Genomic DNA, 15,272 nt, shown 5'->3' on the forward strand with positions numbered 1-15,272 from the left:
AGAGATCTGTGCAGTAAATTGGGGAGTTGTCACGTCACCTACTAAAGAGACCCCAACAGAAGAAATCTTGTAGGAATGATCTAGAGAAGCTTTAAAAAATTTTGAGGAACGGATTTTAGAGACTGTGTTACTTACCCATGTTCTTCTGAATATTCCTATTAGTTTGAGTGCAGAATGAAAATTGATTTTCCTATTTCTATGAACTCTTGTGCTGTCATCATATGTTAGGTTATTTGTGTGTCCATTTGTGGTTCATAAAAGGGACACGGTGGCTCAGTGGCTAAGATGCTGAGCTTGTCAATCAGAAAGGTCGGCAGTTTGGCGGTTCCAATCCCTAGTGCCGCGTAACGGAGTGAGCTCCTGTTACTGGTCCCAGCTTCTTCCAATCCAGCAGTTTTCAAAAGCATATAAAAATGCAAGTAGAAAAATAGGGGCCACTTTTGTGGGAAGGTAACAGCATTCTGTTCACCTTTGCCATTTAGTCATGCCGGCCACATGACAACAGAGATTTCTTTGGATAGCACTAGCTCTTCGGCTTTGAAATGGAGATGAGCACCAACGCCTAGAGATGGGAATGACTAGCACATATGTGCGAGGGGAATCTTCACCTTTACCTTGTGGTTCTTAAAGGCAGTCTTTTCTTCCTTGGTGACTGCTCTCTTGATATATTGCTGTTTCATTTCCATAATACCTAAGTGAATAGGAATTAGGAGTTTTTAAACCCAAAAAGTAGAGGGTATCAAACAGATAAATCTACCTATACATTTGGGGAGCATAGTACATTTTACTTATGCAACAGTGGTTTTAACTGACCCTAAAAGTTTTCTGTAAATTGAATAGAAGTAAAACACAGATTAAAGGCAATGTCATATGTAGAGGATGACAGGATGTCTTTCCAAGTAGTGATCAGTGCAACTCTTACTGGCATTGCAGAGCTGAGAGTTCATTTCCGTAGTGACCGATGATTAATCACCAGCTTCCAAATTGTTTTATTCTCTGGGAGTGGTTGCAAGAGCTGGCCTGGGATTTTGAACTGCTGCTAACACAGAACTTTTAGTAAACAATACAAGTCCAAACAGTCGCAGTGGGACTTTGCCTGGCCTGTATTCCTTGTATTCTCTGCATCATGAGAATGGATCAAGAGCACACAGACAGTAAGTAAACAAGAAAGAAATATCTCAGAAAACAGAATGGTCTGTACTGTTTTAACCAATGTCTTACAATTTGTATTTTAGGGTGCTGATTGAACCTTGAGCTATAATATGTACTTTGTGATTCCCTTTTTAGACTGTGATGAAAATTTGGCTCATACTGAGTCAAGCATGAATCTCAGAAACTGGAGGACGGATCATAATATTTGCTGAAAACCCAGTGCAAAATTCCTTTATACTCCTTTGGCTTGTACTTGTAATTTGAGACCATTCTTAGTTTTCTGCTTGTCTTAGTGATCAGAAAGTTTAGTGATCATTTATTAGCTAACTCATAAGGAAAATGTGCACAAAACAGCTGGGTTATAAAAAGCTGGTTATGCAGCACTAAGCTATTTGGAGGCATTGAATTTATAAGCATGTTTTAGTAAAAAAAACAGTCAAGTAATTATTTGTAACCACATTCAAAGATGGACAACTTAATTATAAGCACAGGTAATACGTTTATCTGTCTCGGAGATTTTTGCTCCCAGATATTTGCATATAAAATCTTGTTGCCAGTAAATGAACACTTTGTTTTTTAAAAACAAAATTAAGATGTCAAGTTGATATTAATTTCTATCCCACCAGGGACTGACATATTCAACTTTAAACATAGTGAGAATTAGGTTGAAGCCCTTTTCTTTATATAGGGTAACTGAAATTTGGTTTGGAAAGAAAGCAATTTTTGTGGCATCAAAAGTAGTACAAAATGCTTCAGTCTATTCAATTTACAATTGACTAGAGAAATCAAGTGGTGCAGCTTAGGCTACTTAAACATCTCTATCCACAGAAAAGAACATATATGCCAGCAAATCACAATTAATGGAGACATTCATCTGCTTTCATTTTGGTTTATACCCCTTGACTCTTACAATGGTAAAGATTCCTCTTCATAAAGCCTGGAAAAAATGGAAATGTAATTGATCCGATCCAACTGTAGTGAATTACTAAACTCTGTTGTTTATTCTTTAATCTAAGTCTGAGATGTTCAAACTTTTAGGGGGGCAGTGAGTATCTTGGAACTTTGAGAAGGTATTTTGTGCATCCCCATAAAATGGCTGCTGTGAGAGGGTTCCCCATTCATCAAATGAATTCAATAATAGATATGTCTATGCAAATGCTCATTTTTCCAAAAGACAATCTGATAAAGTTGAAAGTTGCCTAAGTACAAAGCAGGGAGATCTGGACCCAAAAGCTTGAAACCTACAGTTCGAACCCACTGGTTTTAGTTCCAATGCCTGTTGGAAGCTGTAACTTATTGGAAGCTGCAATAATACAGCTAGTAAGACCTTACTCTATGAGTTTCAAGAATCAATGGCTTATAACTTATCAAACTGTCCAATTACTCCTTCACTAGAATGGACAGGCAAATGCTTTTGGAAGGGAATAACAGACAATACCACCCACTTTAATTTCCTTTAAAGTGACCTCAGGACATGTTTTTCTGTTCTGTTTCCACAGTATACTTTTTGCTGCAGTTTTCATATGTAAATTAACTTGATTTACAAATCAAGTAACTTTCCGGTGTACTGTATAACTTTTTTCCCCAGATGTGGATTCTATAACTCCAATAGAAGAAATGGACCTAAGTAAAGTTGTCTATTGGAGTTTAGACAACTTCACTTAGATCCATTTCTTCTTGTTTAATAGATGTTTCTTTTAGTTTTTAAATAGCTATACAAAAGACCTGTGTGTTACTGCCTGATTTGTTTTCTTCTCACAAAGAAGTTGGAATTGGTAACTCACAAACCAAAGTGCACTTTTTTGATCTCTGTAGTATCAAGTAGACTGCACAGAGTACTGCATAGAAATTGATGTGTTAATGCACATCAAGTTGAGGTTCTGCTTAAAGTGATAGATCATTTACACAGATTTCTCTAGCTTTCCAGCAATTGTAGTAGATGGGAAGTTTGGAAATTGCAGTCCAACATAATTACAGGGTATTTGGTGAAAGAAATCTGGGAAGGTGCCTTTCCTTCCCTATATGTCAGGCTCCAAAACCAAGAAAGGCTTGCAGAGTTTCAGTAGTTTCCTTTATTGTTCTTTATGTATAGACAAAAATATTTCCAGACTAAAGCAACTGCTTGCATTATTAAAGATGTACTCTGACAATTTCTAAGGAGGAGCTACTCTGGCCCTCCTTCTCCCAACCAAACTATCTAAATGTCACTGTCTCTTATTCTTCTGCAATACAGGCCCACTCCCAGGAATCCAAAATTCTTTCCACCATACTATTTGCATCAATTTGCTATATACAATGTTTTCCTGAAAATAAGACAGGGTCTTGTTTTCTTTTGACCCCTGAAATAAAAGCTTGGCCTTGTTTTCTGGGAGGTCTTATTATTTTTGAGGTGCAGGAGGTGGCGAGCATGGTCCCCTCATGGCTGCTGCTGTGTTGCAATATTTTCAGGGAGGGCTTATTTTTGAGGGAGGGATTATGTTAGTGCATGCACTCAAAAGTCCAATTGGGTTTATTATCTAGGGAGGTCTTATTTTCAGAGAAACAGGGTACCACCAAGAAAGCATCAAGAGGTTGCCATGTGAGGAATGTTTCAGGTAGCATGTAGGACACCCCTGTTCAACATATGCCACATTACTTCAACTATAACAAGCAATTTATGTCATGTGATTTGGATGAAGCCCCAATGGAGCAAACTACATTTTTTATCAAGATGTATTAGTGGTCACACATTCTTTTGACACAAATTTAGTCCTAAAATGGTTAACAGTTATAATAATACAAGACAAACAAAAACAAACAAACAAACAAACAAACAAACAAAAACACCACTTCCTTAATAGTTTTCTGAACCTTTTTAAAGAGCAAATCATGCAGCCATAGGCAACTATAATGAGCTCCAAAGTCTACAAAATGTCACATTCATTATGATGCAAGTATGTTTGAAGCAATATTTGCAACACGGTGGCCTAGAGGTGAAGATGCTCACCTGGTACTCGGGAAATTGAGAATTCAAATGTTTCTCTATCAGTGCTGCAATTCTTATATGAGTAACCATGATTCAATGTAAAGATGCTATAGATGTGCAAATTTTTCATAATTCCAATTTCATTGGTAGCTGATATTTGAGCAAAAAAGTATGAATTCAAGATTTTGTTTTTACTCAGCCATTAACTTAAACACTAATTCAATGTGGATATAAAATAGTCATCATAAAATCTCTTCAGACTGATTTAAAACTTCAGTTTGGTTTTTGTACATGCCGTAGATAAGGTTAATTAAAAAGGGAAAAGTCTGTGTATGTGACTCAAGCCATTCCAAAAATAATTTATCTAATAAAGAACAAAGTTATAAATAGTTGTGTTTGGAGAATATACTTTCCAGAGTAGTCCTGTTGCTATAGCAATCCAGCTGGGAAAATACAATACTATGTTGAAATCCAGCCAGAGAATATTCATGTGTCCTCATGTTTATTTCTATAATGTATAAAGTTGCAACTTTGACTACTCTCATTTGAAATCAAGAGACCACTTCTGGTCATTTGGGGGGAAATGAATAGAAACAATAAAGTTTTTTGGAGTCACTATAAATATGGAAGTAGATCATTTAGCTATTTATCCATACAGTAAAATAAGCATTGTGAAAAATTGTTCTTTGTGAAATGTTGCGCAAGCTCCATTTTCACTGGCAGAGTGCTAGCAAAACAAACTACTAGCAAAAGTGGCATTTGATCACACGAGTGACATAGATCTGGCTGGCCACTCCCACCTATCCATGTCCCCCTCCCTGCTCCCCCAAGGTCAAACACAACCCTGATGTGGCCCTCAATTAAATCAAATTTCACACCCCTGGATTAGAAGATCTCCAGGGTCTCTTCCAACTCTGTATTCTGTCAAAATAGCCTAGGCATTGTAGGAAAGAATGGGTCTCCAGACTTTTTTTTCAGAATAGTGAAAGTTGTGAGTATTCACATAAAAAGCCTCATGTAGGAGGACATCTCCATTTATAAAAGGACTGCTCTGGAAAGTGTAGCTAGTTGTAGATGGTCATTTTCCAGGAGGAAAATGTTCAGACAAAACAAAAATAATTTGTGGATAAATCTAAGGACAAAGCATCTCCCATTCAAAAACACACCTGTCCCAACATTCAGCGGGGGGGGGGGGGAAGAATAATGTGGTTCAACAGTGTTCTTGGAAATAAACATGATGCTGAAGCCAATGTTGTACAGCAGGCTGATACAGTGGTTATTTTCTTAAAGTACCTTAAATTAATTACATAAGAAGCTTGAAGAAGGACAAGTAAGTACCAAGAGTGGTATCTATGGTCATACTATTTACTGCAACTTGAGGGACTCAAAATGAAAATCTCAATTTATTAAATAACTCTTATTTTAATTAACTCTTAATTAAATATACTGAATTAAATATAAACCTCACATGGTACATTTTAATTTTCCCACAATTTATGATGCCCATTGTTGCCAGATATGCCTGCACATTGCTTATATAACTAATAAAATCCCATCATTGCTCATGTAATGATTTTCAACTCATTTATTTTATTTTACAGATATATATATATATATATATATATATATATATATATATATATATATATATATATATATATATATATATATATATATATATAATGTTTTCTGAGACTTTCGCGGGTGTTAGTATGTAGGTCTCTAGTTGTTCGGGTTTTCTCCCGCGTAGAATTGGAGATGTCTTGGCGACGTTTCGACGAAGTCACATTCGTCATCTTCAGGCTGCTGCTGACTACTTCAGGTTTGGTGTTTCCAGGAGTAGTGTGGGATCTTGGCTGTTTTGTTCCTTATAACTGCTGGTAGGGGATTAAATTTTAACTGCCAGTAGGGGATTAAGTTTTAACTGCCAGTAGGGGATTAAAACTGATTGAATGGGGGCTTGGGTGTGTCTTGATTAGGTGGAAGTGTGTCATTATTTGGTGGAGGGGTGTTCTGTTCTGATTGTTTGAGGGGTTGTGTTTCCTGTGAGGGTAGGAGGGGTTTTGAAGAGGCTGATTGTGCTTTAGCAGTCTGGCTTCTGGTTCTGGGTCGTGTCTCCTCATCAGTTTGTGTTTTTGGTTGTTTTCTTTGTGGATGTTTTTTGGTAGTGTTCTGTGTGGCTATTGTGAGTGTGGGCCTGGTCTCATTCTTCATGTTTGGGATTCGTTTGTTGATGAGGGCGGGTTTCCAAAGGGCTGGCAGGCGGGAGGTGTCGTCTCACCTGTTCATGCTATGTGGGTGTTTTTCTATTTCGATTGCTTCCCTGATTATACGGTTGTTGAAGTGTTCGGCCTTGGCGATGGTTCTTGTCTTATTGAAGTCAATTTTATGTCCTGTGGCTTTGAGGTGTTGGACCAGGGAAGAAGTTGGTTCTTCTTTTTTGATTGCATTTTTGTGTTCTTCAATGCGTGCACTTATTCTTCTGTTGGTCTGTCCGATGTATGTGGCGGGGCAAGTAGTGCATGGGATTTCATATACTCCTTGATTTTCTAATTCAATTTTGTCTTTGGGGTTTCTTAGGATGGTGGATATTTTCCGGTCTGTGCAGAATGCTGTCTTGATGTTGTGTTTGCGGAGGATTTTGCTGATTTTGTCTGTGGTGCCTTTTATGTATGGGAGGAGGGCTTTTCCATTTTCTTGTTCTCTGTCCTGGACTTTAGTGGGGGTTTCTTTTTGGATTAGGTTGGTGATCTTATTTCTTTGGAATCCATTGGATGTCAGTACGTTGGTGAGAGTGTGTAGTTCGGTTTTTAGGTGTTGTTCATCAGCTAGGCGTTTTGTTCTGGAGATGAGTGTCTTGGCTACGGAATTGATCTGGGCTGGGTGGTGGTGTGAGAGTGCATGCAGATAGCGGTTAGTGTGTGTTTTCTTCTGGTAGATGGTGTGTCCTAGGGAGCCGTTAGATTTCCTGTAGACTAAGACGTCCAGGAAGGGGAGTTGGTTGTTTACTTCTGTTTCCATGGTGAACTGTATTTTGGGGTGTAGGCTGTTGAGGTGTGTAAGGAAGATGTCCAGTTGTTCTTTCCCATGTGGCCAGATTATGAAACTGATTGAAAGCCCCCATTCAATCAGTTTTAATCCCCTACTGGCAGTTAAAACTTAATCCCCTACTGGCAGTTAAAATTTAATCCCCTACCAGCAGTTATAAGGAACAAAACAGCCAAGATCCCACACTACTCCTGGAAACACCAAACCTGAAGTAGTCAGCAGCAGCCTGAAGATGACGAATGTGACTTCGTCGAAACGTCGCCAAGACATCTCCAATTCTACGCGGGAGAAAACCCGAACAACTAGAGACCTACATACTAACACCCGCGAAAACCTCAGAAAACATATATATATATATATATATATATATATATATATATATATATATATATATATATATATATATATATATATATATATATATATATATATATATATATATATATTAGATTTTTACAACCCCTGGTAAGCCCCAATTATGGGAGGAAGCTAACTGCTTCCATCATCTGTCCTTCGGCTCGTCACAAGAGTCCATCCCGACAGAAACCCAATATTTTTACTGTTGCCTTTGTTATATTTGTGTTTTTTTATTTGTGCTGATAAATAAATAAAGGGAGACTAGTATAGATCTATTTCAAGCTATTTAGCTCTCATCAGCTAGCAAAATCCCAGTAAGGGTATGGCTAGCTGATGAGAGCTAAATAGCCTGAAATAGATCTATACTAGTCTCCCTTTATTTATTTATCAGCACAAATAAACACACACACACACACACACACACACACACACACACACACATATATATATATATATATATATATATATATATATATATATATATATATATATTAACACTCATTAATATTCTTAATACACGTAGCATATTACCCATATTTTATACTTTAATGAATTCAGTGGAATGTAAATGCAGTCACTATCTTATGAATTTAGTGGCTAAATTTCCAATTGCCACAGCTATTCCTACCTATATTGTGGAAATATATAGCTTTTTGTTCTGCTACAAGTAATTTCCATCATATGTTTGGGCAGTCAGAAGTCAAGGTGTTATCAATTTTATGATCATTTTTACCATGATCTTAAAGTGAATCACTGTAACCTTTAAGTGAATAATATAGTTATTAAGTAAATCAAGTGTTGAGTAAATCCAGCTTCCCTGGTGGATGAGTTTCTTTTTTGCCAGAATCAGCACAAATGGTCACAAATTGTGAACGCATGACTGCAGGACACCACAACCAGTCATAAATGTGAGTCAGTTGCCAAGTGCCCAAAGTGTGATCCCTTGACACAAGAGTTGTACAGTCGTGTGAGTACAGGTCATAAACACTTTTTCCAAGGCTATTGTAACTTTGAACTGTTATTAAATAAATGATTATAAGTTGAGGATTACTTATACCTTAAGTTGAATTGAACAAGATAACCACACAGAAAATGCTGGCTGGGGAAGTTTTGCAAGTGGAAATCCAGACATTTAAAAGTTCCTGAGGTTGACAAACATTCCTCTAGAACAGTGACCTTTTTGTCGCTCTGTGCTGAAAGCAACACAATGAATGCAATGTGCATGAGACACCCCCCCACCGTGCGCCCCATCCCTTGCACATGCATACGTAACCCCCCCCCGTGCATGCACACATGACCTCTGTGCTCCCCTCCCCCCTATGCTCATTATGGCTTCCAGGTTGGTGCCAGGCTTCCCAGGCCCAAAATGGGGTGGGGGGGCAATGTGTGTCCCCCACGCCCCATTTTGGGCCTGGAAGGCCTCCTGTTGGTGGGAGGAACGTGCGCATGTGCAGTGGATCTGGGCTGGGATGACAGCTGGCATGCCAGCAGAGAGGGCTCTGCATGCCACTTGTGGCACGTGTGCCATAGGTTCTCCATCACGGCTCTAAAACAAGAGAGCCTAACTTGCTGGTCTATTTTGTTTTTCATTTGAATATCAAAATACGGAATATATTTATAAAAATATAAAACTGTTACTTAGAAGATATATCAATTAACTGCAGTGCCTCTTGAATCCAATACTGGAATAAGCTGCAGTCAATGAATGAAAGCTACATATGAGTTATCGAAGATTTTGGAAGTGTAGTTGTTAAGCAACTGGAGCAGAGTTGGAGCTGCGGTATTTGCCAATCTGCTGCAACTCACCCCAAATATTTACCCTCCCCCCCAAGTTTTCTGCTTCTAAGTTCTCATCTCTCCACTCATGACTGCTAACTGCAGTTCGGTGGTTCAAATCTCACCGGCTCAAGGTTGACTCAGCCTTCCATCCTTCTGAGGTGGGTAAAATGAGGACCTGGATTGTTGGGGGCGATATGCTGACTCTGTAAACTGCTTAGAGAGGGCTGAAAGCCCTATGAAGCGGTATATAAGTCAAACTGCTATTGCTATTTCTATGGAGCACTTTTGGGAGGGGAGGTAGAGACAAAATGATAACGGGCTACCTTTCCCGTAAACATCCAGTATTTAAAGCACATTGTCTGTAGTTCCAGCAACATACATAAACTATGTCAGCACACACTGTTTTTTTTTTTCTTCCTGCCAAATCCCCAAGCTACTATTACATTCTTGCTATTTTAAAAATCTGTTTGTTGTTGTTGTTGAAGGGGAAGAAAAAACAGCTCAGGGGAGAAATAAAAATATGCCCATCTGTTAATAAAAAGAACGTTGCAATCTTTTCCTCCAAGACTGCTGGGTTTGGTCATTTATTGAATAGCCTAGCTGGAGGAAGAAGAAAAGGCAGGTATGCTGATTTAAGGATCCATAAATTTCCCTTGTTCTATAATGTTCACATCACAGAAGCAATGTTTTGCTTCTGCAAGGCAAATGTTACACCATTGCTTTCATTTATTTCATCTGCTATATAGGCAGCCAGATGTTATTCTATAGAGTCCATACCAGTGATGGGATTCAAATAATTTAACAACCAGTTCTCTACCCTAATGACCAGCTGGGTAGGTGTGACTTGGGGGTCATGTGACTGGGCAGGTGTGGCCAACTCAACATCACTCACATTGATGAGCGCTTCACCTTAGTTGTTGCAATGTAATAAGGGTTAACAGGAGAGGCAGTTTCTGTAAGCAGGGTAATAAAGATTAGGCTAGAAACAACACCAGAATGTTTCCTTCCTGCCTTCCTTACAGGATTAGCCCTGTAAAGGTGAAAAAACCAAAATGAGATTTCTTCCAACAACTGGTTCTCCCAAATTGCTTAGAAAGTTAACAACCGGTTCTCCCGAATAGGTGTGAACTGGCTGAATTCCACCACTGGTACATACCCTCTGCTAGAAAATGAACTCATGGATCTTTGCACTTTAGATAGGCATTCACAGTGAATTCACTCAGAATAACATCAGACGATCAAGATCTAATAAGTTTCAAATGAGAGACAACCAGTCTTACATTGGCTGTGTCCTGGTGTCCTGGTGATCGGTCACATGAGAGATATACTTGGTGTCAATTATGAAATTTTATCCCCCTCTAAGGGGAGGGATGGAAATTAAGTAAAATCTATACAGGGATTAAAAAAAACTACAAGTTCATCGTTTCTTATATTTTTTAAAACATTTTAAAGATTCAGGCTTATTCAGTCAAAGTTCTTGACCAACCATCCATCTGGGCAGGGGTGGGTTGCTGCCGGTTTTACTGCTGGTTTGGTGCACAAAAAATTCTGTGCATGTGCACATTTGCACCTAAAAAGGTCTGAGCATGCGCACGTTAGAAAGGGGGGAAAATACATTTCTGCAATGAAGATTGAGCATGCACAGAACTGAAAATCAAGGTGGTGCCACCGCCGATCGAACCGGTTTGGGGACATGGCAGACCGAGTTACTACCTACTCTGAGTTACTACCTACTTGGCCGAACTGGTCCAAACTGGTAGGAACCCACCTCTGCATCTGGATCAGAACTTTGGACCCAGTTCGGACTCTTTTATTTTTTCTAGAAAAGTCCATCATGGGTTTTTGAGGAAAGAGATGAACATATATGAACCTCAAGACTTTAATTTATTTATACATTTTACTATAGAATGTGAAGAAAATTCACAATAAAAGTTACTGCATATTTGCTCGTGTCATGGAACAAAAAAAACACACTTATATTCAGTTTAACGGAGGCAACCTTCATGTGAAATCTTCTGCAGCTTGTTTATTTCTTCCATTTTTTTTCTTGGGAAGAAAATAGAAATATTATTTTTTGCTTTGTGAAGAATATGTGAAAGCTTTTAGGAGAAAATTCTGTTCAATCAGATCATGAATGATGGCATCAAACAACTGTTTTGCTTTTAGAAATGTACTTTGTTAGCAGGAGGCATTTCCTGTAACATCCATGGATATAAATTGTATCTTGTATGGATTTTTAAAAGTATTTAAAATACTCCACTATAGTACTTAAGTAGAAACACATTTTTCACACACAACAGAAGTTGCTAAAAACAGTTTATTTATTTTTTAAAAGGCATTCAACATTTGTTGAGGAAAAAAATTGAATAATTCATCAAAAGCTTCATTTCTTGTAACTCACCTGTTCTACAATTGTTTGTAGAATTGTATTATAGATTGCTAAAAATCCATTTGACTAAATGCTGGCTGAATTTCGTGGCTAAATTTCCAATTCCCACAGCTATTTCTACCTATATCCGTGATGGCAAACCTATAGTACACCTGCCACAGGTGACACGTAGAGCCACATCTGAGGGCACGCGAGGCGTTGCACTATGTCAACTCCAGCATGCATGCACATGCTGGCCAGCTGATTTCTGGAGGGCAGGGGGAGGCCGTTTTCACCCTTCCCAGGTTTCAGGAAAGCCTCCGGAGCCTGTGGTTGGCAAAAAAACAGGCCCACCTTAAGTTCAGAAATGAACTTCTGGTGGGCCCATTGAACTGTTTTTCACCCTCCCCAGACTTCAGGAAAGTCAGGAAAGGAGGGTGAAAAACAGACCTACCAGGCCCACTGGAAATCAGGAAATGGGTCATTTCTGGACTCTGAAGTCCTCGGGGGAGGCCATTTTTGCCCTCCCCAGACTCCAAGAAAGCATCTGGAGTCTAGGGAGGGTGAAAAATAGGCCCACCACAAATCAGGAAATGTGCTATTTCCAGCTTCCAGAGGGTCTTGGGGGGGGGAGGCTCCAAGAAAGCCATGTGCGCATACGCGGGGGGGGGAGGGGCAGCAGGGGGTCACACATGCATTGCGAATGGCCACAAGGTGGGGGCATTTAATTATGGGTGTGGGCACACAGAGGCACGTGCGTGTGCTCGCACTTTTGACACCCGAGAGAAAAAAAGGTTTGCCATCACTGACCTATATTATAGAAATATATAGTTTTTAGTTGTAGTACACATGATAATTCCCAATTTACAACTATCCCTGGGACTAGAATTTCCCATCATAAGTCTGGGAAATCATCATATCTCTGCCTCTCCCTCTCCATTCTCCGCCTCCCTCTCCATCCATCCATCCACCCATCCATTCTATCATCTATCTAATCACATTTTTGGAACCCTGCCTGAATGAAAGAGATGGACAGATTTTAAAGGGGGGAAGATAGTTCCATAAGTATCTTGGCCCCATATTTTATATGTTATGCACAAAAATAAAATGGCTGGGCTAAATATATTATTCACTGTTTACATTTAAAATAGCTACCCTGGAACTGGAATCAGAGCCTGAAAGTCCTTCAGTGCCCCCTATGGATCTGTTTACGCCAATTGGTCTTGATACATGGAGTTTTCGTGATCATGGTATGTATACATAACCCATTGAGCTTTACTGATCGTTGCAGTTGTATAACTACAGGAACACAAATTCTTTATCAGGGGAGTGTTTCTTATCTTGTATTTTAATATACATTTTTTTTTTAAAAAACAAACATTTCTACAACATGTCAGACAATAAATTTTGGTCTGTGCATAAGTAGACTGCTTTCCGTCTTTGAAAGAAGTTCAGGTAGTATCTTCAAAGAACCTTTCCTTTAATTCCAAATTAGAAACATAGAAGTTCTCAAAACATCCTTACTGAAACATAAGGTTTGGAGAATTTAAAACAGTGATCTTTCAGTGCTAATATGAGCCAAATCTAGTTCTTTCAATCTCCTGAACTGCACTGCGGGATTATTATTATTATTATTATTTGTCCTTTAGATGGAGAAAGAATTAGTGGAGTCCTTGGTGTTCTCTTAACTTGGTTGTTTTTTACTGACATTTATTACTCAACTAAATAACATCACAGTGTGGGGTTTGCTTCCTTTTAGATAGAGTAATTTGCCCTGCCAGGTTTGATGTGGGTGTGATTTTCTGTTCGATTGATTACGGTATTGATTTCTGCTTGTTTGTTTGTCTGGTGTTAATCCTTCTTTCTCCCTACCTCCTTCCCTCCAGAGGAGGGCTTCTCCTGGTTCGCCCTGGATTGGGTGAACTGGTAGTTTCAGCATCAGGAGGCTCCACCCATATGCCCAGGGGCTTCTGTGCATGTGCATGCACAAGCGAACCAGTAGTAAAATAATTTGAAACTCACCACTGCTTCCCTCCCTCCCTCCCTCCTTCCCTCCCACCCAAAGTCTTCAGTGGCATTCACATTTAGCTTGTATTTACAAAGCCAAATTGGTTGTGGAGGGACAAGACAAATTGTTCTTCAAAAGAGGGTCTTTTATCACCATGGGGTGCTTTACCACCAATGTTTATTCCTGGATAACTAAGACCTAGACAATAGGCAACTCATTCTCATTCATTGTGATGACTTCTGTGCCCAGCTATTTTTAACTGTAGCCTAGATCTCTAAAATATTTCACCTGAACTGACCAACGACAAGGATCTTTGTTGCCTAGTGATCTTGGTTGGCTATTGATGTATAAAAAGCAGCATTTTTGTAAAAAAAAAAAAAGTCAATTTCTCCTGAATTTAACTTACAGATGACACCACCCTGTTTAAGGATGAAAGATATTTGTAGAAAATATAAAATAGTAACAAATGACAGGAGACTAAATCATAATATTCTTAACACAGTCTTTGTTCATAAACTGGGATTCCTGGCTTTAAAAACATAAAAAATGAATGTTATTTCAAATATCAACTGGATTGGTCAGACCAATACTATAACTGGGAAAAATTGTTATATTCTACAAATAAGTATATTTGTATGTGCAAATCATGCTCTATAAAATGCTGGAGAAGAAAATGTTGGGATTATAATAATGTAGGCTATTTTGCTTGTCACCCTGTTAAGACTTTAGTGGAAATCTGTAAAAAAAAAAATAGAGAATGTCAATACTGTCTTATCTTAGGTATAGCTAATATATTTGTTTATAACATGACATCACTGGAATATAATAGAAATTGGTGGATTAAAGGAAGACTATTGAATCATAGGTGATATTTTTAGGTCCCTGTGACCCGAAAGAGTGCAGCTAAAAGTAATAGAATGGAAATAGAATAATAAACCGGTAAATGTGTTTTAAATAATAACCAAAACTTTTTACCTATGCCATCATCATCTGTTTTGTAAAGTATATAAAAAAATCTTTGCTCAGATTCACATTAAACAATATCTATAGCTTCTTGCGTAGATTTTTTTTTGGTTTGGTTAGGATTAAAAGCAAAATATAAAAATAGTATAAAATAGTATTCTCTACATATGTTGTCCTATTCCATGATAACATATTCTAATTAATTCCCAAAGGTGCTTTTTTTTCAAGAGGCAACTGGACTTTCTGATTTTTCTTTGAAGATGTTTCACTTGTCATCCAAGAAGCTTCTTCAGCTTTGACTGGATGGTGGGGAATGGAAGGATTTATACTCCTTGCAGACAGCTGGTCCTTTGCATCCTTTCAGCGGGTCGTTAAGTTCACATGGAGGTTTATCTGTGTTTGGTCACATGGTCACATGGAGGTTTATCTGTGTCTGCACCACTCAGGGTCACCTGAGTGGTGCAAATGGATGTGGAGCCTTCTTGGAACTGTTGAAAGGACTGTGTTGTAGACTGGAGATAGATGATGTCCTTTCCATCCCCCTCTGTTGAGAGATGGTTGTTCATCTATCTCCAGTCCACAACAAAGTCATTTCAACAGTTCCAAGAAGGCTCCACATTCATTTGCACCAC

At 38.6% G+C, this 15,272-nt stretch overlaps 1 protein-coding gene across 2 annotated transcripts in view; it reads left to right on the forward strand.

Annotated features, from left to right (window-relative positions):
- The first annotated feature begins 998 nt into the window (after positions 1–998).
- Positions 999–15,272, forward strand: part of SSUH2 (ssu-2 homolog) — a 56,513-nt gene continuing 42,239 nt past the window's right edge. For both annotated transcript variants that reach the window (XM_032211811.1, XM_032211812.1), the window contains exons 1-2: positions 999–1,154; positions 12,821–12,919. In XM_032211811.1, coding sequence (XP_032067702.1) covers positions 1,127–1,154; positions 12,821–12,919 — 127 coding nt within the window. In that variant the 5' untranslated portion in view covers positions 999–1,126. The remainder of the gene's footprint in view (positions 1,155–12,820; positions 12,920–15,272) is intronic.

This window comes from Thamnophis elegans, chromosome 2 (assembly GCF_009769535.1).
Source record: "Thamnophis elegans isolate rThaEle1 chromosome 2, rThaEle1.pri, whole genome shotgun sequence".
NCBI lineage: Eukaryota > Metazoa > Chordata > Lepidosauria > Squamata > Colubridae > Thamnophis > Thamnophis elegans.